The 25,309-nt window shown below is 44.1% G+C and overlaps 1 protein-coding gene across 6 annotated transcripts in view; it reads left to right on the top strand.

Annotated features, from left to right (window-relative positions):
- The window catches only part of LOC124544755 (glucose-6-phosphate exchanger SLC37A2), a 379,793-nt gene that overhangs the window by 350,363 nt on the left and 4,121 nt on the right, over positions 1-25,309 (top strand). For all 6 annotated transcript variants that reach the window (XM_047123420.1, XM_047123418.1, XM_047123419.1 and 3 more), the window contains 2 exons: positions 7,171-7,372; positions 20,536-20,633. In XM_047123420.1, the coding sequence (XP_046979376.1) occupies positions 7,171-7,372; positions 20,536-20,633 (300 nt within the window). The remainder of the gene's footprint in view (positions 1-7,170; positions 7,373-20,535; positions 20,634-25,309) is intronic.

Genomic DNA, 25,309 nt, shown 5'->3' on the forward strand with positions numbered 1-25,309 from the left:
TTGTGGCTGTACCTTTCTATGATTGATGGAAAAGTATTTTTCCATGACTGAACAGTGTCAATGTTTATGCTTCTAGTCTCACCTCAAACTTATTTATACACTAACAAGTTCTTGAACCTTTTGGTCCTACTGTTGAATGCTTTGAAATCTTTAAGTCACAATCTTTGTGTGAAATATATGACCATCATGCACTCAATTTCATTTACTGTTTCTCCTTCCAAGCAAGCTGCTTCAGTTACATTTTGTGTGCTCACTAATGTATTTAATTTTGATGGAGAAATGTTCAGTTTTCATGCAGTATCATCAAGCTTCACGCGTGAGTTTTTGTCCACTTTCTGAATAATGCACCATTTTTCATTGTTTGTTAACTGTCTCGCTATCTTTTTGTCCATGATGTATCAGTACACTGTTTAAAAAAAAAAAAATATCACAGTCTAAGTCAGTCAGAAGCTAAAAGTGAACAAAGAACACTATCAACTGAGCTGCATGCTAATAAATAATAATTATTATTATTGTTAGTCTGCTACAGAAGTTGGAAGTTGTCAGAGTTACTGCCAGCTAATATGAATTACTTTGACAGATCATTTCTACCATAGCAGATGATCTCTGACTTGCAAAGCTGCTGTCACTGAATAACACTGTCTGACGGCACATTTCTGCGCCCCACATCTGTAAATGTCCTACTCCCGCCACACTCAGAATTCATGGTGACAAAAGTTTCAGCAGCCAAATAATACAGTTACTAACTAATTTGAACATGCTAAGAGGGGTGGAAGAATGTATAAATGTTTTAACATGTGTTTGATGCAAATTAGGACTGGGACTTCCAAACATGAACTTACTATACAGAAAAAGGTGGTAATGAGGGACGTACAAACACGATATTGCTGTATTGTGATTCACATAGTCAAATGCCTTTGATAGATCACAGAATATGCCAGTAGCCTGTAATTTATTGTCTTAAAGAATGAAGTACATTGTCGTTGTATGTGTAAATAGTCTTCTCAGTATCAAAACCCTTCAGAAATCCAAACCCTGACTGTAACAATGTGTCACTTGTAGTTATAAATATAGAAGGAAAGTTCTGGTAGAATGTAAATAATTTAAAAGTAAAAGAGGTCACTCGTTGAATATGAGAAACGTTCAGTTATCAACAGGCACAAAGGGAAAGAAAACTTGCTACCTTCCAGGATAAATCCTTTCTCAAGATAGTGTACACACACACACACACACACACACACACACACACACACACTCAAATAATCACAAAATCTCTGTGCCCCTACATAGTATCAACTAAACGCACATTGCTGCGATTCAGTTTGACATGGGGACTGCTTGGGGTGGGAAAGAGGGGGAGGGGCAGAGCCAGGAGGCAGGAAAGAGGAAAGAGGGGTCTTGGTGGGTAGGTGACAGCTCAGAGAGTGGCAGCTGGTTTGCTGGCTAGAAATGGGGGAGGAAAGGGTGGCAGGTGTAGAGGCTAGCCTAGGCTTGTGGTGCACCAGTGGTGGTAGTGACCAGCACACGGTGAAGGTGGCATGGAGATGTGAATTGGGAGGGAGTGATATGACAGAGGTAGGGGAAACTGTGGGGTGCAGGGTGTGTGGACAGTGGTTAACAGAGACTGGCTCCAGGAGGATTACAGGAGAAAAAGATTTGTTGCAAGGTTAACTCCTGTCTACGTAGTTCAGGAAAGCTGGCACTGAATAGAAGGATCAAGGTGGCATGGGTTATGGAGCAGCCATTGCTCTTGGTGGTGCCCATTCATTGTGGCACACAGCTGGTTGATTGTCATACTAACTTAAAAAGCTGCGCAGTATTGCAGCAGAGTTGCTATATGACCTTGCTGCTTTCATGGGCGGCTTTGCCACTGGTAGGGTAGGATAATCCCGTGACCAGACTGGAGTAGAAAGTGCTGGGTTGGTGGATGGGGCAGGTCTTCCACCTGGTTCTTCCACAGGGATATGGCCCCTGTAGCAAGGGGATGCAGTGAGAATGGTATAAGGATGGACTAGGATGCTTTGAGGTTGGGTGGGTGATGTGGTAATGGCGACCGGAACGGTCACGGGGTAGTAGTGATGTAAACGCAGCGGGACCCGCAGAGCGGCCTGCAAACAACAACACAACGGGAGAGGACGGACACGACCAATGGAGGACCTTACGACACAACAAGAACAGACAACAGAGTAATGAACCAAACAAGACAACCACGTCCACTGGAATAGAAACACGAAGTCAATACGCTGTCTGAGACGATATGTCCTGAGACACAACATGATGTTAGACTGTTGGCTGAGCGCGAGGCAGGTGCTTAAGTATGCTATCGGGGGTGCCGCTATTGGCCACTGGGACCACGTGTTTCACTGTGGTGCCCTCACACTAAAAGCGGGCCAGGAGGTGCACCATAGAGACCTCTATGGATCTTCGATGTCCATGGCGTTTGGCGCAGATTCAAATTCTGCGGTGCGTGGTACCAGAGGTGATGGAGTAGAAAATGGGAGGAAAGGATCATGGGTAGGATGTCCTTCATTTCAGGGCCAGTGAATGTTGATACATAAACAAAGCCCTGGTGAAGGATATGGACCAGTTGTTCCAGTTCAGAGTGATATTAGGTGATGAGGGGGGCACTGCTTCCTGGGGTGGTGGGAGGATCAGAAGTGTGTGAGGATATGGCACAGGAAATTCATTGCAGACAGTGTTTGGAAAGAAGTGGTGGGGTTAATGTGTCTGTGGGAAGGCCCTACTAGGCAAAGGAGTTATTGTCATTGCAGATACACTGTCCGTAGGTGTCGAAACTGCGTGGGTGGATTTTTTGGTGTGGAGGGAGTGACAGCTACCAAAATGCCAAATGATTTGGTTGAAATTTTCGATGTAAAATTTTGAAGACGATAGATTGTAACTCACATAAAGGTAATACACAGAGTTGCAGACAAGCAGAATAAAAAGACTATTACACACTTACCTTTTGAAAAGAAAAGAGAGCGCGCACACACACACACACACACACACACACACACACACACACACACACAAAACCAAGCACACTTTATGCATACATTATGACTTTCTCCAGCCACTGTGGCCAAAGAGAGTGGTAATGTGTGTGTGCGCGCGCACGCGTGCACGTTCGCGTGCGTGCGCGCGGAAATGAATCTCGTAATTGAAACGAGACAAGGAAAGAGCCCAACGCTGGAGGCGGTGTGCAGCCTTGTCGGGAAACGACGTTGATGGATGAAACAAGTGGTTTGTGGTCCATAACAAGATGAAATTTGGATCCATAGAGAAAAACACCAAACGTATGAAGAGCATAAATAATGGCCAAAGCTTCTTTTTCAATTTGAGAATATTTTCATTGGGCATCCGTGAGCATTTTGGAGGCATAAGCAATGGGTTGTTCAAAACCGTCAGAAAAACGGTGCACAAGGACTGCACCAACCCTGTATTGAGAGGTGTCTGTGGCAAGAACAAGTTGTTGACTAGGTCGCTAAGTAGCCAGGCACGGGGCCTGTTTCAGCATAGTCTTCAATTTCTGGAAAGCCGCATCGCATGATGCGGACCAGTGAAAAGGCACGTTTTTATGCAACAGGCGATGCAACGGCTCAGCCACCAAAGCAGCAGATGGTAAAAACTTGTGATAGTATGCTAATTTCCCCAAGAGGGCCTGCAGTTCCTTAACAGATGTAGGGTGAGGAAGGGCATCGATTGCAGTGATAGTTTGCTGAAGCGGACGAATACCATCCCAAGAGAGTTGAAACCCCAAGTACGTGATAGATGGCTGAAAAAATTTTGATTTCTGAAGGTTACACTTAAGACCGGCAGTGTGTAAGACATGAAAAACTGTGCAGAGATTTCGAAGATGTTCTTCAGTGGTGGAGCCAGTGACAACAATGTCGTCCATGTAATTTATACACCCAGGGACAGGGAGCAATAATTGTTCCAAGAATCGCTGAAAGAGAGCAGGGGCATTGGCAACCCTGAATGGCAATCGTTGGTATTGATAGAGGCCAAAAGGCGTGTTAAGGACCAGGAACTGCCGGGAAGCAGCGTCAAGAGGAAGTTGATGGTAAGCTTCTGACAGGTCAAATTTGGAAAAATACTGGCCTCCAGCAAGTTTAGTGAACAATTCTTCAGGTCGGGGCATAGGGTAAGTGTCGATGAGGCATTGAGCATTTACAGTGGCTTTGAAATCGCCATTGGGCTTAGCAACGATGACAGGAGAGGACCACTCACTGGAAGTGACAGGAAGCAAGACCCCTGAAGCAGTGGGATGATCCAGCTCCCGTTTGACCTGATCATGAAGGGCCACAGGAATGGGCCGAGCCCGAAAAAACATAGGCCGAGCAGTGGGTTTGAGCGTGATATGAGCTTCAAAGTCACTTGCACAGCTTAACCCAGGAGAAAAAAGGGACGAAAATGTCATCGACAAGAAATCCAGTTGAGCATAAGGAATAGCATCAGAGACGATATTGACAGAGTCATCTATGGAGAACCCAAAAACGTGAAAGGCGTCGAAACCAAAAAGATTCTCCGCATTACTATGATCGATGACAAATACGGGAACAGTGCGAACGACGGTTTTGTAAGATACCTCAGCATCAAATTGTCCCAAGAGAGAAATCTTCTGTTTATTGTACGTCCGTAATTGCCTAGCGGCAGGTGATAGGATTGGAGAACCCAACTGAAGATACGTCTGAGAACTGATGATAGCGGCAGCAGAACCAGTATCCACCTGCATGTGAATATTCCGACCAAGTATTTGGACAGTGAGGAATAACTTCCCTCAAACGGAAGAGGTACCATTGACTGACAACACAGAAGCAGAAGCAGCATCACGTTCATGAACATCAGGAATGCGGTCGGATTTGCAAACGGAGGACACATGACCCTTCTTTTTGCATTTCTGACACATGGCCCAATGTTGGGGACAATCCTCCCATGAATTTTTCGTAAAACACCGCAGACATGAAGGAAGTTGCTGGGGGTTTTGCTGCAGTTTATTAGAGGTTTGTTTACGGTTAGGCCGAGGCTCCGCTTGGGAGCGTACTGCGGCAACATCGGCCGGCGAGGACACGCCACACGCTTCGTCAACATCGCACAGAAGTTGTATTTCCCCGACGTCGCCCCATGCCTCTATTTGCGCTCCAGCGACGCGAGAAATTTCAAAAGACTGAACAATGGATAGGACTTCATCTAGAGTCAGATTTGCTAACTGAAGGGCACGCTGCCTAACTTCTTTGTCGGGCACTGGCCGGATAATAGCATCCCCTACCATGGAATCAGCATAGGATTCTTTGTGAACTTCAGTAACAAATAGACACTTTCTACTGAGGCCGTGAAGTTCAGCAGCTTAAGCACAATAGGATTGATTCGGTTGTTTTTGACAACAATAAAAGGCAACACGAGAGGCTACCACATGCGTATACTTTTGAAAATATAGGGACAGAAGTGAGCACATTTCAGCAAAGGACAAAGACGCAGGATCTTTCAAAGGAGCCAATTGTGACAACAACCGATACATTTGAGGTAAAATCCATGAAAGGAACAGAGACTTACATGTTTGTTCATCCGCGACATGAAATGCCAAGATGAGCTGTCGAAGACGTTTTTCATAATCAGGCCAGTCTTCCGCTGTCTCGTCGTAAGGAGGAAAAGGAGGTATAAACAATGACGAGATTCCGCGACGAAATCACGAATCGCCAATGTGAGAAGTGTTTGCGGTTCAATGAGACCTTGCAATAGTTGCTCTAAAGTAGCCATGGAAACTTGTGGGTCAACAATGAAAAAGAAAAATTCACTACCTCGTCGCCAATTGTTATAATGTCAAGTTGAACAAATATATTTTGAGAACAACACAATACATGTATAAGTCACAGATCAAGTAAACAAAGTAAGACGTGTGTACACTGTAACATTCAAATCACACTGAGTCCAAGTCTAGCGGCCGCTGGCTGGCTGGCTGGCCGCTTAGGTGGCGCGGCTGCTGCATAGCTGGCAGACAGCACTGCATGTAGAGGACACACGTAACTGCGCAGTGGCACTTTGAAAGATTGGCGAGTCACAACACTTACACTACTCGGCTACCATTTTTATCTACATCTTCAAACTAAACATTTATGTAAATTTACACACATTTGTATTAAATAGGTCTTGACTTGTCCAGTAGACCCTATATAGATGCTGACACTGAAAAATTCAAAACCCGTTTAATATAAACATTAGACTTCAGTGGAATTTACATCCTCAAGTTCAAATATTCTGATAAACTTTAGGAGCAGTGGCTGATAAGGTACTCTTCTAGTCAGAATATCTGAGGATTTTCAATTTCCTGTCTGGTGTCTGTTACTAAGCTCTTATAGACTTTTGCATCAGAATATAAAACACCATCCTGGAGCCTAAGTGTAGATGTTTAGTGTATATGGAAATTATTTTTACTGCTAGTGCTATCATTGTGAATTTCATTGCTCATCCTAAATTTGCTGAAGTAGTTAAGCACAAAAAATTAGGGAGTAAACACATTGCCACACAAGTGTAAGAATCTCCCTGCAGATGCTCTGCATGATATTGGGTTATCAACTTTAAATCAGACTTTTACTGTACACTTTTTGTAGCAATTGTTTTTTTGACCTTACCTGCATCTCTCCAGAAGATTGTAATACGACACTATTGAGTGAAAGAATGCAGGTCAAAAAAAGTGAGATAGATTTTAAAGTGCAAAGAGACTTGACTTTACCATCCAATTGGATGACCTACCGTATCTAGTACATGTCCATTGATTTTCACTTCTGATTTTTATTTGTTTGGAATTGAATTATATAAGTCTCTGTACAGTTAAGGATAAGGTATTTGCAGGTATGGATGTGTTAGAGACATTTATCATGGTACTTGTCATCAAGAAACATCAAAATGTTTGAAGAGCCCTCCCATGTTCTGGGAAAATCATTTAGGTGAGTAGTCAAGAACATGAATGGGCAGGCACAGAACATTGCAAGAGACCACATTTCACATTTCCTCACCCCAAATTTGTACTCACTCCTGTTATATCATTTGTTAATGTGATCTCCCATATCTGTCATTATGATATGAGTTGATAAGTGAATAAATGACTTTCATTATACTGATGCTGAGGATATGGAAGAAATAATTCTAAAACTGTGTGCTTCTTATTTTCAGATGTTTGTGTATGATGAATACGGGTCTGCGAGTGTGGAGATTAACATCTTCCTGCTGATAGTGGTGGGCATCCTTGTGAATGGGCCCTACTCCCTAATCACCACGGCAGTCTCTGCAGACTTGGGCACACATGAGTCACTTAAAGGGAGCTCCAGGGCATTGGCCACAGTCACAGCCATCATTGACGGCACTGGTTCAATAGGTAACCTGAAAAACTTAATACTGGTTGTTTGTATTATAATAGAAAATAAAGTTTGCTTCAAAAATAGGTAATATGAAAAAGAATGATTATATTGTAAACCAGTAATGATTTCATGCACTGAGATGGAAAAGGGAGGGAAAAGTGATGAGCAATTTCAATTGTAAAAATTACAATTTTCTCAAAATTGAGAGGTAAACTTTGGCAGAAATATCTTTCCTGAAAACTATTTTCCTCTTCTTACAGTGCAGGTAGTTATGTGATTAGTGCAGTAATTCCACTTTTTTCACTCATTGGCATGTTTCTCCTAAGTTGGTGTTTGAAATATTCAATTGCAAGGTAAACTTGTTTGAATTAGATGGCTGCTTCGACAATATTATGAAAATAATAGTTGCTACTCAGCATATAGCGGAGATGCTGAGTTGCAGACAGGCGCAACATAAAGACTGCCAAGCAAACCTTTCAGCCAAACAGGCCTTAGGCAGAGTAGACAACATACACACCCATACTCACTCACACTCACACAAACGCAACTCACACTCACATCACCACAGTCTGACGCTGCTAAGGCCAGACTGTGAGCAGCAACACTTGATGGGAGATGCAACTGGTTGGTGGGGGTAAGGAAGGAGGCTGGGATGGAAGGGGGAGGGATGGTAGAATAGGGGTAGGAGACAGTAAAGTGCTGCTTGTGGGAGCATACAGGGACAAGATGGGGAGAGAGGGTAGGGCAGTTAGGTGCAGCAGTGAAGCTGGGAGACTGACAGAGGGCTGGGAGGGGGGGCAGCGGAAAAGTAGAGATGTAAAAAGACTGTGGGTGTGATGGTGGAATAGAGGGTGTGTAGTACTGGAAGGGGATAGATGAGTAGGGCCAATGACTAATGAAGGTTGAGAGTTATGGGAATGTAGAATATATTGTATACCATCTGCAAAATTCAGAAAATCTGGTGTTGATGGGAAGGATCCAGATGTCATAGGCTACGAAGCAGTCATTGTAATGAAGAATATTGTGTTGAGCAGTGTGCTCAGCAACTGGGTGGTCCATCTGTTTCTTGGCTGCAGTTTGTCGGTGGCCATTCATGTGGACAGACAGCTTTTTGGTTATCATGCCCACGTAGAATCAGCACAATGTTTGGTTGCAGCTTAGCTAGTAGATCACATGACTGATTTCACAGGTAGCTCTGCCTTTGGTGGGATAGGTGATGTTTGTGACCTGACTGAAGTAGGTGGTGGTGGGAGAATGCATGGCACAGTCTTGCATCTAGGTCTATTACAAGGATATGAGCCATGGGACAAATGTTTGGGAGCAGGTGTTGTGTAGGAATGGACAAGGATATTGTCGAAGTTCAAAGGGCAGCAGAATACCACTGTAGGAGGGGTGAGAAGGATAGTGTGTACGGCATTCCTCATTTCAGGGGCATGATAAGAGGTAGTCAAAGCCCTGGCAGAGAATGTGATTTGGTTGCTCCAGTCTTGGGTAGTACTGAGTCACCAGGGGAATGCTTCTCTGTGGCCGGACAGTGGGACTTTGGGTGGTGGTGGGTGACTGGAGAGATACAGCCTTATCTCTCCAGTCACCCACCACCTGCCAAAGTCCCACTGTCTGGTCACAGAAATGCATTCCCCTTGTGACTCAGTCCCATCCAGGGCAAGAGCAACTGAGTAACATTCTGCGCCAGGGTTTCGACTACCTCTCGTGCCCTGAAATGGGGAATGTCTTACCCACTATTCTTCCCACCCCTCCCACCATGTTATTCCCCTACCCAGAAAACTTGCAAAATATCCTTGTCCATCCCTACACAACCCCTGCTCCCAACCCCTTGCCTCATGACTTATATCTCTGTAACAGACGTACATACAAGACCTGACCCTTAACCCTCCCACAACCACCTCCTCCATCAAATGCAGGGCTACCTGTGAAACCAGTCATGTGAGCTACTAGCTAAGCTGCAACCAAACACTACTGCATTACACATGGGCATGACAGCCAACAAGCTTGGTCTTTCTGCATGAATGGTCACCAACAAGCTGTGGCCAAGAAACAGCTGGACCACCCAGTTGCTGGGCACACTGCTCAACACAATATTCTTCATTCCAATGGCTGTTTCACAGCCTGTGCCATCTGGATCCTTACCACCAACACCAGCTTTTCTGAATTGTGCAGATAGTATCTCCATACAATATATCCTAAGTTCCTGTAATCCTCAGCCTTCATCAGTCTTTGTCCTTACCCACCTATTCCCTTACATGTCCAGCACTATACAGCCCTCTATTCCACCAATGCACCCACAGTGTTTCTGCTTTTCTGCTTTTCTCCTTTTCCACTGCCCCCCCCCCCCCCCTCTTCCCTACCCTCTGTCAACCACCGTTCTGTACCTCTCCGCCCTACCTTCTCCCCACCTCATCCCAGTATCCTCCCAAAAGCAGCATTTTACCATCTCTCACCCATATTCTGCTATCCCTCTCCCTCCCATCCTAGTCTCCTTCCTTATCCCCACCACCAAGTTGCTTCTCCATCACGCACTGCTTTGGTCTTGTGTGTGGAAGTGCATTTGTGTGTGTGTGTGTGTGTGTGTGTGTGTGTGTGTGTGTGTGTAAGTTGTCTACTTTGATGAAGGCCTGTTTGGCCGAAAGCATTGTTTGACACTCTTTTTGTAGTGCATGTGTGTGATTCATCATCTCCACTATATGGTGAGCAGCAACTGTCCTTTTCATAATATTCTCATTATTCCATCCTGGATTTTCCATTGTTACACTGTTTCTTTGTAATACCCTGTTCTGTACATGTCATAATTATTGTATCATGTTCAATTTAGTTCTTCCCTTTGACAACAGTGCATTTTGTTGACATTTGTCATGCATCAGCAATGCTTTTGTTTGAGCCAGTGAGACTCACTTCACCTGTTGGGAATATTGCTGTGTCCCTTGTGGGAGGGAAGTAAGTGCAAAAGTGTAGGGATCTGTCAGTTGACAGTTCAGACATACAGCAAATAAATAGTCCCATTAGGAGGGGACTGGCAACATGGGATGGTAAAGATCAAGTTGTGCACTGAATATTCCTTGAAGACTCATTCTACAGTTGAAGATGTTATTCTCGCAGCCACATGCAGTTTTTTGTTCAAGTTGGAATGAATGAAGCCTGACTTCTGAGCTGTAACATTATACTTGGATCATTCCACTAGCTGGCAGAGAGGGTTGAGAAGATCAGCCTGCCAGCCGCAGTTCTAGGCGCTACAGTCTGGAACCGAGCGACCGCTACGGTCGCAGGTTCGAATCCTGCATCGGGATGGGTGTGTGTGATGTCCTTAGGTTAGTTAGGTTTAAATAGTTCAAAAGTTCTAGGCGACTGATGACGTGAGAAGTTAAGTTGCATAGTGCTCAGAGCCATTTGAACCATTTTTTTGAAGACCAGCCTTACTCAAGTTCTAATGAAGTTCACAGTCTGCAGCATTCTGCCCTGAAGAGTGGCTCAAAACAACAGTGGTTGAGCTTCGTAACCTCAAACCTTTGTTCACCATCATTCCCCAAATCCCTCAACATGCAAACTAACCTTACATCTACAGAAAGAACTACAGTCCACCATCTAAAAGCTGACCCCAACCTTATAATCCTACCTGCGGACAAAGGCTCCACCACTGTTGTTTTGAACCGCATGGATTACCTGGCGGAAGGACTCTGCCAGCTGTGAGACACTTACACCAACAAACCTTGCCACAGAGACCCCATTACAGAAACCCAGTAGGATCTCCAGCGACTACTCAAATCCTTAGGCCCATCCCAGAACCTCTCCCCGGAGTTCCTCTCTCTACTCACCCCTACCACTTCTCACATTCCTACCATCTACATGCTTCCTAAAGTCCATAAACCTAACCATCCGGGACGCCCCATTATAGCTGGTTACTGTGCCCCCACTGAGAGAAAATTTCTGCTCTTGTAGACCAACACCTTCAACCTGCCCTCCTATATAAAAGATATCAACCATTTTCTCCACCAACTCTCCACTGTTCCTGTGCCTTTATCACACGGTGCCAAATAAAACCCATTTGCTATCAAGAGGGCAATGCATGGAGCCTTCACCCACGCGTAGATAGCACAGTAACTGAAACTGAGGATAGCAAAAGAACAAATACTGAACTCTTATCACCTAATGTTTCTCTACTGTAAAAGACACAGAAAATACTGTCTCACTGTAATGAAGAGTGGTATAAATGTTACCGGCAGTGGCAGTGAGAAACAGTTAAAATAGTTGAATAATTTAGCAGTACAGGAGACCAATCACCAAATAAGAGGAATGTTGAGTTGTCAAGAGGCACATGCAAAAGAGAATGAAAACTTTCAAACTATGGAAACTCCAACACAATGGACTCACATTCTGGAGGAAGATGGTTCAATCCCGTATCCGGCCATCCTGATATAGTTTTTCCATGATTTCCCTTGGACACACAATACCTGAGTTGCAATTCACAGGTGGACTGGGATGGAGGTTGCTGGTGGGGTGGGTAGAGAGAGAATGAAAGAATGAAGCAGGAAATAGTAGGAGGAGTTGGTGATAGGTAGCCAGCAGCTTGGAGGGAGGGAACAGGTGTGCAGGATCGGAATGCAAGAAGAAGGGGTGAGAGGTGCGCAGGCTAGGCATGTAGACACACAGTTACTGGAGATAGTGAGGTGCAGCACTCAATGAAAATGGCTTGGAGATGAGGACTGAGAGATGTGACAGGACAGAGAGAGGAGAAACTGTCAGGTAGAGGGTGTGGGGACAGTGGGTTAGTAGAGATTGGGGCCAGGAGGAGTGAAGAATATGTTGCAAAGATAACTCCCATCTGCATTGTTCAGAAAAGCTGGTGCTCAAGGGAAGGATCTCAGTGACACAGGTCATGATGCAGCCATTAAAGTTGAGCATGTTGTACTCAGCACCATGTTGTACTAGTCGGTGGTCAAATTTACTCTTCATTACAGTTTGGCAATGGCCATTCATTCTGGTGCACAGGTGGGTGGTGGTCATGTTTATATAAAATTCTGTGTAATGATTGCAGCACAGTTGGTAGGACACAGTGCAGGCAGTCCTTCCTCTGATGGGATAGGCTAACCGGATGACAGGGCGGGAGTAGAATGTTCCATGTGGGTGAATTGGACAGATCTTGCACCTGAGTCTTTCACAGGGATATGACCACTCAGGGGGCTTACCACTCTTTGGCGGGTTCATGCTTGGCTACCATAGGGCCCCAGCCTTTGCAGCATCTTTTCCCTTCTGTGCTGCATGTCCATCCTAGCTATTCTTTTTCCCCTCCCTCAGGGAACATTTCTGGGGTGTTTTTGGGAATGTCCTGCGTTTTCCGTAGCTGACATAAGAACAGTCTCACCACTGTTTTTCGTTTCTTTTTTTCCTATCTTCATTCACCTTCTCCTATCCTTCCTCTGCTTCAGTATTTGAGGCTCATCCTTTTTTTCCCTTCCTGTGCGCTTCTGAAGGCCAGCCCATGTGTCTCACGCATAACAAGTGGTTAGGTAAAGTGTAATTCCCAGCCCCAGGTCGACAACTAGAGTTCACACGTACCCCCTGGTGCAAGCCAGGCCCAGGGAGAGATGACTGCCTGAACTGCTACATTCCCAAATTGCCAATTGGTCCCTCTTGTCAGGTGCGACCACAGTTCTTCATGGTTTCACATACTGAAGACTGTCAATCCTCCGTGACAGTAAATCCGTTTCTAATTCAGAAAGGTGTTGATGCAGTTGCTAGCCCTGTGAAATCCTGCTCTCCTTTACACAATGGCACTTCACTTCTGGAGACTACTTCTGATTCTGAAACACAACAACTGCTTGCTGCTTCACTTCTCCATGGCTATCCTGCTCGTGTCAAGACCCATAGAACTGAATTCTTCCCATGGTTTTATTTACACTAGGTTGCTTGATGGTCTGACCAAGGCAGAAATCCAAATGTACCTCTCTGATCAGGGTGTCATTGCTGTCCATTGGATGATGAAAAAGGTAGATGCATCCTTAGTGCCCACATGCACTCTTTTCCTCACCTTCAATAGAGTGGTGCTTCCGGCCATGATCAAGCAGGCTATGAAGTTATCACAGTCTAACCGTACATTCTGAACCTGAGGCACTGCTACCAGTGTCATCATTTCAAACACAATCGAATGTCTTGTCAACACCCAGCCAAATGTGTAACCTGTGGTAGGGATGGGCACAAGGACGATTGTCAGCCTCCTTTTCCCCACTGTATCAACTGCAATAGTGACCTTGCCGCCGCCTCTTGAGATTGTCCCATGCATCTTGGTGAGCAGGCTGTCCAGGAGATCTGTGTAAAGGAAAAGTGCCTTACCCGTTCTCTCGCAAGTTATTAGCTAGTCTCAAACCCTACGTTCTACTGTCTGGCACTTACAGTGCTGTTCTAGCTACATCTCGTTCCATGAAGGACATGGCCACATGGACATGCAACCTCAAATTCAGCAGTAAGGTTGTGAAATCACCCACTGTCATGGTAGCATTGCTGTCTCCTCATCCAACTGTGCAACAAGCCACCAAACATTCGCCTCCCAGGGCAAAGTCACCTGCTATCTAACTGGCAAGCTGGAAAGGACAGAAGGAATACTCCCACGAAGACTTCCTATGTGCCTCCAGTCAATAAATATCTGAATCTTCCTCTGCCAAATGGAAAGGCTCCAAGAAGTCAAAGGCACACAGTTTTCTCCTTCACCAACTGCCCCCTGCGGGCCTCTGGTGGCGTTCGTACGTTGGTCCGTACAGATTTTACTAGCATGTGGATTCCTCTTCAAACTACATAGGAAATGGTTGCAGTTAGGGTCCACCTAGACTCTGGGGTCACAATTTCAAATCTTTATCTCCCTCCTGACAGGGCTCTTACACCTACTGCCTTAACTGCCCTTCTTCAGCAACTTCCTCCTCCCTTCCTCCTTCTCGGGGATTTTAATGCTCATCATCCCTTGTGGGGCAGTGCATTTCTATCTAGTCAGGGGCTTCTCATAGACCAGTTTCTTGCAGATCACAACTTGTGCCTTCTTAATGATGGCTCCCCTACCCATTTCCGTGCCGGTCATGGTACCATTTCTGCCATTGATCTTTCTCTTTCTTCTCCCTCCCTCCTCCCTTCATTACACTGGTCACCACATGACGACCTTTGCAGCGGTGACCACTTCCCGTTGATTCTCTCACTCCCTTCCCGCTCCTCGATTGGACAGGTTACCTCGTTGGTCTTTCCAACGTGCCGACTGACCTCTATATACTGCACAGGTCATTTTTCCTCCCTCTTTGTCGGGTTGTATTGATGACGTCCTAAGTGACGTGTCTGATGCAATTGTTTGTGCTGCTAGCCTTGCTATCCCATGCTCATCTGGACCATTTCACCGCCGGCAAGTCCCGTGGTGGAGTACAGCCATTGCCATTGCCATCCGTGATTGCCGTCAAGCTTTGCAACACCTTAAGAGGCGCCCATCCACTGTCAATCTTATTACCTTCAAACGCCTTCGCACCGAAGCCCATTACTTAATCAAATGGAGCAAACGGGTGTGTTGGGAATGCTTTGCTTCTTCCCTGTATTCTACTGTCCCTATGTCACGGGTATGGGCTACACTTCACTCTCTCCAAGGTTGCAATCGGCAGTCTACCCTCCCGGATGACCTTTGCAAGGACCCACTGATTCTCGCGAAACATCTTGCGACCCATTTTGCAACAGTAACAGCATCAACCTCCTATCCGGCTGCTTTCTTTCACCAGAAACGGTGGGCTGAAGCTTCTGCCTTATGTTTTACCCCTTGTCAGTCAGAATCTTACAACAGAGCTTTTACTGAATGGGAACTTCTTTCCGCACTTTCTTCTTCTCCTGATACAGCCCCTGGGCCAGACTCCATTCGTAACCAACTGCTTCAAAATCTCAGTGCTCCACAACGGCAACATCTTCTTGAGGTGTATTTGCCTCCAGGGCGACTTCCCTTCTCAATGGAGGGATAGCATCGTGGTTCCCATCCTTAAGCCTGGTAAGAACCTCCTGTTTGTTGAAAGCTACCAGTCAATTAGTCTGACAAATGTTGTTTGTAAGTTACTTGAACAGATGGTAGCCCGTCGGATCAATTGGATCCTCGAATCTTGGGATCTATTGTCCCCTTACCAGTGTGGGTTCCGAGAGGGATGGTCTCCGATCGATCATTTGGTTGCAGTATTTCTCGACCTTTGCAAGGCCTATGACACAGCTTGGCACCATCATATCTTATTTACTCTTGATGAGTGGGGTCTTCAGGGCCCATTCCCAATTTTTATCCACCAGTTCCTATTCCATTGGTCGTTCGGGGTTCGGATTGGTACTGCTTTTAGTTTTCCATGTACCCAGGAGAATGGCATCCCACAGAGTTCCATATTGAGTGTATTTCTCTTCCTCATTGCTTTAGATGGCCTTGTGGCCTCTTGTCGGTCCTTCGGGCACCCCTGCTCTGTATGTGGATGATTTCTGCATTTGGGTTAGTTCCTCGTTGATGGCCTCTGCAGAACGACAGCTCCATGGTGCTATACGGCATTCCTCAGCATGGATCCTCTCACATGGGTTTCAATTCTCTCCTTTAAAATTGTGGGTGGTCCAGGAAACGAAACTGTGGGACCGCAGGTAATCATTGTCCATCGGGGTAGAGCTCCAGATCGGGGTGGACCATAGTACGACGACAGAAGTGTCATCGTAATACGGTCTACCCCGATCCGGAACTCTACCTCGATGCATAACGATTACCTGTGGTCCCACAGTTTCCTTTCCTGGGTCTTCTTTTCAATGACAACCTCACTTGGCTGCCTAATATGAGACTTCTGAAGATAGGATGAGGATGTTTCTGTAAACTCAATGTCCTTCGCTTCCTGGTCCACACCTCTTGGGGTGCGGATCGTTCCACTCTTCTCTGCCTTTATCGGGCTTTAGTGCTGTCTTGCTTGGACTATGGTTGTCAAGTTTATGGTTTGGCTGCTCCTTCCACACTGCACCTCCTGGATCTGGTCCACAATCGTGGTAACCGTTTGGCCACCGGTGCCTTCCTTACTAGCCCTGTTGATAGTCTCCTGGTTGAAGCTGAGATCCCCTCCCCCCTTTCTGTTCGGCAGTCCCAGCTTCTGGTTTCTTATGCAATCGCTGTCCATTCCTCTCCCATTCATCCTTCCTATTCTTCCTGTTCCCAGACCAAGGACGTTGCCCAACAGATTCCCGGCCTCGAGCAGGTTTACTGGTTGGGCTCCGCCTTGCGTCTCTTTGTCATGATTTTCAGCTTCCTTCTTTGTCCTGTCTCCCATGTTCCCTCCCCAACACCCCACCCCCCTTGGTTAGTTCCTTGGCCCCGGATCCGAATGGAACTCCGCCGAGGTCCAAAAGATTCCGTTCCCCCCATGGTGTTCAGTTGTTTTTTCCACCGAATTTTATGGGAGTTTTGGGATGCTCTAAATCTGCTGGTTGTGTGGGATATGCCTTCATGTCCTCTGTTGGCATGGAAAATCATCTCCTGCCAACTACATGTGGGGTGTTTACTGCGGAATTGATGGCAATTTCCCAGGCCCTTACCTTTATTAAACAGTCCCAACTCAACCTCATTTTGTTATGTACAGACTCAATGAGTGGCATTCAGGCTATTGACCGGTTTTTTTCCCGCCATCCCTTGGTCTCAGCCATCCATGACCGTCTCCCTGATTTTCACCATTCTGCTTGTTCCATTGACTTCCTTTGGGTCCTTTCCCATGTGGGTATCCCAGGTAATGAGCTTGTTGATCATTTGGCTGGGGGAACAGTCACTTGCCCCCTCTTCTCTGTAACCCCTCCTGAAGCGGATTTATGGCTTCATATCAAATCCCACTTTGCACAATCATGGGCCAACTCTTGGGAGGCTACCTCCCTGTCTAATAAACTCTGTGTGCTTATGGTGACACCTGTCCCATGGCATTCCACCTCTCCCGAAAGAACTCAACCACCCTGTGTCTTCACCGCATCGGCCATACCAGGCTGACCCATGGTTTTCTTTTGTATAATGAGCCGCCCCCACTTTGTGGTTGTGGAGCCTTCCAGTCAGTAGCCCACATTTTGGTGGAATGCCCCCTTCTTTTATCTCTGCGTACTAAGTACAGACTTCCCCGCACTTTACCTTTAATATTGGCACATGATTCCTGGATGGTTGAACTGGTGCTCAGTTTCCTCTGTGAAAGTGGTTTTTATTTTCAGTTCTAAGGTTTTAATCTCCCTCTGGAGTAGGGGCGGGGCAGTGAGGGTTGGGGTGACTCCCACTGTAAGCAGTGTTTGAAGATTCCTGACTCCCCTCCTGGCCACGATACTCTTTTCTCTCCCTTTTACTCTGTTTTTATCGCTTTTTAGATTTGGTTAGTCTCCTTTTACAATACACATTTTTACATTCTAGCGGTTAAATGCTTTTGAATAGCAGGTGGTCTTGCCTGTACTGCATCAGAGGTGTGATATTTCCTGCCTCTAGCATAGCCTTGGGGTTGCCCACTTGCTGACTGCCCTCCTTTTGTTTTCACCATTGACAACAAGACTGCACTTTTACATTTTTTAGCCTTTTACCTTTTATGGTTATGACTCTTCTGAGATGTGAATCCATTCGAATGGACCACTTTTGAAACAAGAGACTGATTACCTTGGTGTTTGGTCCCTTCAACCCCGATCAGCCAACCAACCAACCATCCTTCACCAACTCGAAGATCCTCTTCAATGGTGTCGCCACATGATACCCTCGCCCAGCCAACCTCCGTGTTGCCAATGCTCACCACCAACTGTTTTTCTGCCCTGGATTTCACAGGTTGACAGAGGGAGAGTGCTGACATCTCTGTAGATCTCTTGAAGCAGGATCCTCCATCCTCTGTGCCCTATAGCAGTGAGTCTTTTAAGGCCGGCACTCGGCAGCCGCTGAGGTGACACCCCTTCATTTTTTCCCTCCTCCCCTTTCTTCATTATGGCTCTCCTTCAATGGAATGTTTGTGCCTTCGATCAAACAAAGAGGATTTACAGCTGCTCTTAGATTTGCAGCGTCCACTTTTTCTCTGCCTCCAGAAAACAAAATTGCGTCCTCATGACCACTTTGAGCTTTCGCATTTCTTCCCGGTCCATTTTGACCTTCCCCTCAAGGACAGCATTCTGTCTCATGGGGAGTCATTCTGCTCATACAGGAAGACGTTCATAGTCAACCTGCCTTTAAGCTGTTGCAGTTTGCCTTTTCCTTCCTCACTTTACCTGTTCCTTACACTGCTTAATCCCTCCATCATTCGATATCACCCAGGCAAACTTCCTCCAACTTATTAGGCAGATACCTCACCTCTTTCTGCTGCTCGGTGACTTTAATGCACACCTTCCCCTTTGGGTTCTCCCAGAACCTGTCCCAGAGGTGCCCTCTTGGCTGACCACCTCAATCAACTTAACCTTTTCTGCCTTAACATAGGAGCACCCATGTTCCTTTCAGACTCCTCGCACAGCTATTCCCATTTGGACTTATCTTTCTGTATTGCTCAGCTTGCCCACTGTCTCGATTGCTCTGTTCTCACTTGACACATACTCGAGCGACAATTTCCTGAGTGCTATCCATTTGCCGACTCCTACCCCAAACTACGTGCACACCCAAATGGCAGCTTACTATGGCCGACTTGACGCTTTACTCCTCCCCATTGACCTTTGATGAACAACAGTTCCCCAGCTGTGATGACCAGGTGAAATATCTTACAAATGTTATCCTTACCACCACAGAATGTTCCATTCCTCACACTTCCTCTTCACCATACCATGTCTCAGTCCTGCGGTGGACTGAGGCTTGCCGTGACGCAATAAGACCTTGGAGATGCGCTCTCCACATTTTTAACCATCATCCTAAGATGGCAAATTGTATTCATTATAAACAGTTGCATGCACAGTGTTATTGTATTCTTCAGGATGGTAAAAAAGCCAGCTGGATTTCATTTGTCAGTTCTTTTAACAGTTCCACTCCCTCTTCCATCGTGTGGGCCAATCTCTGGCGGATCCCTGGGACCACGATCCATTCCCCAATTTCCGGCCTGACAGTGGCAGACAATGTCATAGTGGATCCCATTTCTATCTCCAACACTGTGGGCCACGATTTTATGGACATTTCAAGATCCTCCCACTATCACCCTGCCTTTCTCCATCGGAACCCAGTGGAGGAGATTCAGGCGATACTCTTCTCTTCTCAGAATCGTGAGTGCTACAATGTCGCCTTTACTAAGAAGGAGCTAGATCATGCTGTCGCTTCATCCCAATCCTCTGCCCCAGGGCCAATTTGGTCCTACAGAACTTGAAGTGTAAATAGATAAATAAGGAGAGTTCCCACAGCTGTACAATTCAGAAAAGCTGATGTGGGAAGAATTCGATGGAACATAGCTCGATGCTGCACAGAGCCCACTATCATGTCCTTGCATTCTCTCACAAGCGGCACTGGTGTCTTCCACCACCAACCCTATCCTGTTATCCCTCCCCCTCTCTACTCCACATGTCTTCCATCCACTCACTACTCATCCCAGAAAAGATCATTGCTCACCTCAGGTCCAGTCACAGTTGAGCCTTAGTGCCAGGAGACATAATGGCTGTCTGTGGCTGTGTGTGTGTGTGGGGGGGGGGGGGGGGTGTCCACATCTGATGAAGGATTTACAGTCCAATAACATCTAGCAGTCACCCTGTCTCCCACTCAATGCCTCTCTTATGTGGTGAGTAGCTGTGATTCTGGAATGATTGCGTAGGCTCAGTCGTAAGAAAGACAGCTGGCAGACTTTGGTATATTTTCTGGATACTGGGGAAATGCCTTCAGACTACATGCAGACTGCTTACAAATCACTGGGCCTTCAATCTGTAGAGTATGTATGTTGATGTACTACATAGATGTAGATGCAGACAGTAAGGGCAAGAAATAACTGAGATTTCTGCTCCTGATATTCTGCAATGTTCTTTTGCATGTTCTATTTTTAATTCTTAAGCACACAAATTTAGTAGAACAAAATGAACAAATATACATATTATAAAATTTAAAGGTATGTGGATGTTGTTATTTCATGAAGCTCTAGGAACAATTTTCCGTAACTTAAAACTTCTCATAAACTTAACTACATTTATCTACTTGGCAAATTTTATGAGCTAATTTGTCATACTCACATATTTGTTCTCTCAAAAGGTGCTGCAGTTGGACCCTTGTTAGCTGGTGTCATATATTCGTACGGCTGGGAATCTGTATTCTACATGCTGATGGCTTCTGATGTATTAGCATTGCTGGTACGTACCACTTTTATACTTGGTAACATTGAACATTTTGCTGTATCAGGCCGAGTAACAATTGCACAAAAGTGATCCTTGAAAATGATACATGGTGTTCACCCACAACCATCGTGTAGATGCCTCTTTAATGAGTTGGACATTTTATTACCTGACCCTTCACAAGATGCATTTTGTGCAACTAAACCATCTCAGTTTGATCATTGGCTGTAAGACATAAAATTACTGACAGATAGTAAAGGATATTTTTAAATGTAGCCTAACATAATTTCTTTGAATTGCTCCTTCTGCCCTAGATAAATATTTAATGAAAACTGTTAGCACAATGTGTAGCTCAAAAAAAACTTAAATGTTTCACAAATTACATTGTTAGTATTAAAGCAATACCTTAACTGCTGGCAGAATTAACATCCCAAGTCAACATTTGTGATGAATTAAAACTGCCACACTCCTTCATTTGGCAGGCAGGGAGCTATGCAATTTGTACTTAAACTGAACCATGCTCATGGACAAATCAGAACTGACGCCACATACATTACATCCCATTAGAGATATAAATGTCGTATCCGCACACCAACTGAGAGACCTGTCCTTAAGACCACTGAATTCTAATAATGTCATGAATGATGGCCTCCATTCAACACTGAACATCAATTTTAATTACAATTCTACCTTGTTTTGGTGACATCCAGTTTCAGCAAACATTTGCTGTGTTTAGGTCTACAGTGGAAATAAAGCACCGAAAGACTTGTGAAAGTAGGAAATCAAGTAAAACATAGCATATCTTCTCCAACAGCCACACACGGTAAAGTTTTCACTGTATGCCACTGATAGTAACTGTTGGGAAAAGATTCATCAGTTCGTACAAGTAGTCTTCTTCTTGTGCATTTTTCTACTTAATAATCATCGGAGGAGTGAAGGGAAATATTCACCTTCCAGGCAAGACACTTAAATAGTAGACAGATCCCTTAAATGCATTTGCCCCCATCCCCATCTCCCACTTTATCCCCATTAAATTACACTTGCACGCGCGCGCACGCGCACGCGCACAAGCACAAGCCAGGAATGTGAAACTGGTGAGGAGACGGAATCATGCAAACAACAATATTGGTGTGTGCGCACGCGCGCCCACACACACACACACACACACACACACACACACACCAATATTGTTGTTTGCATGATTCCGTCTCCTCACCAGTTTCACATTCCTGGCTTGTCTCCAAGGTACTTCTCACCCACTCCGCCCAACGCAACCTCAATCAGGCTGCAGAGCCTGGACAATGTAATCAGGCAGGGATTTATAATTTTGTGTGTGTGTGTGTGTGTGTGTGTGTGTGTGTGTGTGTGTGTGTCGTCTTTTTTAGAAGACAAAAAAAGCTTTCAAAGAAGAAAGTTCAGCAGTGTTTTCACTATCGTCTTTGTTCCTCTTGACTGAACTTTCCAACATCTATCGAACATGAGCATTCATGTCAAGCTAGGAAAGTTGTTGTGTAAGAACAATTTTTATCAGATAGAGGTTGACATTTGAACATTGGTGCAGTAAGCCCAGATGTTAGAGCTAAGTCAATATGATATGAATGAACTTTGTGAATACTTGTGCTTTCAGAATCGACATGTGGACTTGGACACACTTTTTCTGTAATTTAAAACCATATGGCAGTGCTACAAGGAAGCTATGTTGTTCTCAGAAAAAACTCCTTTAGCAAAATTCTTTTCAAGGGTAATAAATTTAGTATCACAATCTTGCTGTATCCATGTGTATAGATAGTGTTGTCTGACCAACATTCTGTGCCCACCAGTTTCCGTCTTGCACTAAAGGAGGATTCCCCAAGGGACAGATGGCATTCATCATCTTGTTGGCAGTAGCTTGTCAGCTAATAACGAAGATGTGATACTTTTACATACCTTCACAGATATGAGAATGACCCGATGGCTTTTTGACTGAAGGAACTGAGGGCATTAAAATGGACAGCAAATGTTCAAAAGAAATGAAACTAGGTATCAGGCATGTCCCAATGTTCACAATACATGTAAATGATTTATGATACAGGGTCAACAGCACTATCAGATTGTTTATTAATCATGATGTTGTCTACAGTGAAGTATTATTTTTTATCGATCATAAGGAAATGCAAAGGGATATGGATGAAATTTCCTTTTAATGTAATGAATGGCAGCTGTAAGTACATAAATGGAAGATAATGCCCAAAATAGAACCCGGTAGGATTGTATTAAAGATCTGGGGAACGTTTTATAATTTAAATATTTTTGGATAATACTAACAAATTGTACAAAATGTGATGAACAGAAGACAGATTCTTTGGAAGGGTTCTGGGATAGTGCAGTGCATCAGTAAAGGAAAATACATACAACACACTAGTGGAACCAATACAAGCATATTGCTTCAGTGTTCATATTACTTATCAAGTAGACATAAGAACAAACTACGAATACATTAAGAGATTTGTTACTGGGATACTAAAAATGTCAGAGTAGATAATTCAAAAGTGTAACAGAGATATTAGGGGAACTAAACTGGGTATGCCTGGAAAAAGGATGGTGATGTTAGCACAAAAAGCTGCTGGGTAAACTTTGAAAACCAATGTTGGAGAAACAGTGTCAACGAACCTGCTGCTACAGTTGTACATCTCATATAAGAATCCTGAGAATAAGATAAAGGGTATTAGTTCTGGCAGTATGTAAATAATTTAGGAGTAAGAGTAACAATCCACCAAATACTAGAGTGCTGAGTCACCCACTAGCTTGAAAAAGACTCATTCAAAAGTGAGCACAGTTTTCAGTCTTACATTTGTAACACTGGGTATGGCTTAAGCACTCATCACCATAGGCTTCCTGCATCATTTGGTGTGTCTCTGTAAAGGTTGTCTCGAGTTTCACGCAAAATTTATGCAGACGCATAGCTCCTCTTAACTTCTGCCATTTCAAAATTCGCAAACTGTGCTACACAATGTTCAACTCAATACAGCACTGAACAATAACAAACAAACATACAACAATGAAACTCATGGCAGTTACATATTAAACATGTGTGTGTGTGCAGGGGTAGGGGTGCCAACTGCATTTCACTCCAACACACCATTGGAAACGAAATTATGAATGTTCTGAAATTTTTTAAAGAGAGCTAGTATTCTGGACCAGTTTCTTTCAAAAATAGTTTAAATTTTCCATGAGATACTCATCAATTTTCTCCATGTATTATATTCATAGTTTTTATTACATCTGTCATTGTGAACAGCATTCTGACACACACAGTGCTCCTTGAACAATAATGCAACGAGAGGTCGAATATTTTACTCCATTTTTCCTTAACTGACCAACGAAATTGTTTTTGCTACCAACCATAGCTGGTGTACAATCAGTAGAAACTGCACAATATTTTTTAAAACTACCAATTTTGACAACATGCTTTTTAATTATATTAAAAAATAACCAAACCTGTTATTCTGACTAACAGAACTACAGTGAGTAACAATTCATGCACAGAAAAGTCATCCAATATTATACACATAAAAATTAGTAGCCAACTAAGATCTTTCTGATCAGTACTCTGGTCCACGTATACAAAGAATAATAGTGACAGTCTGCAATGAAATTGTTTAACTTCTTTTTACGCTGTGTACAATATCAAGAATTCAACTTTTTATAGTATTAAGGTACAAAGCATCTGTCTGAAAGTGTTCAGAGGCATCGTCATAACCAAATACCTTTGCCATTTTTACTGCACATTCTTTCACGAGTAATGTGCTGCTGAAGCATTTCTAGGCTTTTGCTAATTTTAAGCATACCACATATGATGCAGTTAAAACCTTTTCTTTAAGACTTGATGGTTCAGGCAACTATTCACTAAAGTGCATAGTTCATTGTGAAAGTGACATCCATGTGTTGCTTCAAGGAGCAAAGAGAAACGTCAAGAAAAATTACTATCTTTGTTTTAATGCAAGCATTTTTTGCATATTAAACAGTTAGGTTTTTCATAGGAATTGCTTACAAAAAAGTACTTAATCATGAACTCGTCATTGAAAATGCAATTCTCAGCATTCTTTCTTTTCAGCATTCTTAAAAACTGTAATAGCAAAATAATTACAGTAATAAACAAGATATAAACCAGAATAATAGCCAACCTGAATAATGAAGCAATATTAAGGATAGTAGATCTGAACAAAATGCCAAGAGCAAGGTGACTAAAAAAGACAGCAATGTCTTTCCAAAGTCAGACAATGAGTGAAGGTGCTACAACATATGATTTGAGGAAACAGTCAAAGGGATGCTGCCCCACTCAACTGCTGACAAACAAGTGTACTGAAGCTGTGGCAAGGTCATAATGACTCTGCACATGTAGAGTTTGAGGCAATATTGGGAAACCCCACATGTCCAATTTTTGACAAAGTCAAGTTACCTATGATTTTGTACTTTAAACACACAGGCCGATGATGATATGGAGAAACCCCATACATTTTCGCATTTTATGTCTTGTTAAGCAGACACTGTATTGCCTAAACCAAAGATAAAACCCCACATTACAAAAGATATGAGGTTCCTCGAAATTTTATGTTGTCAACATTGTTTTAAACAGAGAGAATAATAGATGGGTGCCTATAAACGACAAGAAAATGCATGGCATAAGACAATTTCTACCATTCCTACCAAAGAAG

Source organism: Schistocerca americana, chromosome 8 (genome assembly GCF_021461395.2).
Source record: "Schistocerca americana isolate TAMUIC-IGC-003095 chromosome 8, iqSchAmer2.1, whole genome shotgun sequence".
NCBI lineage: Eukaryota > Metazoa > Arthropoda > Insecta > Orthoptera > Acrididae > Schistocerca > Schistocerca americana.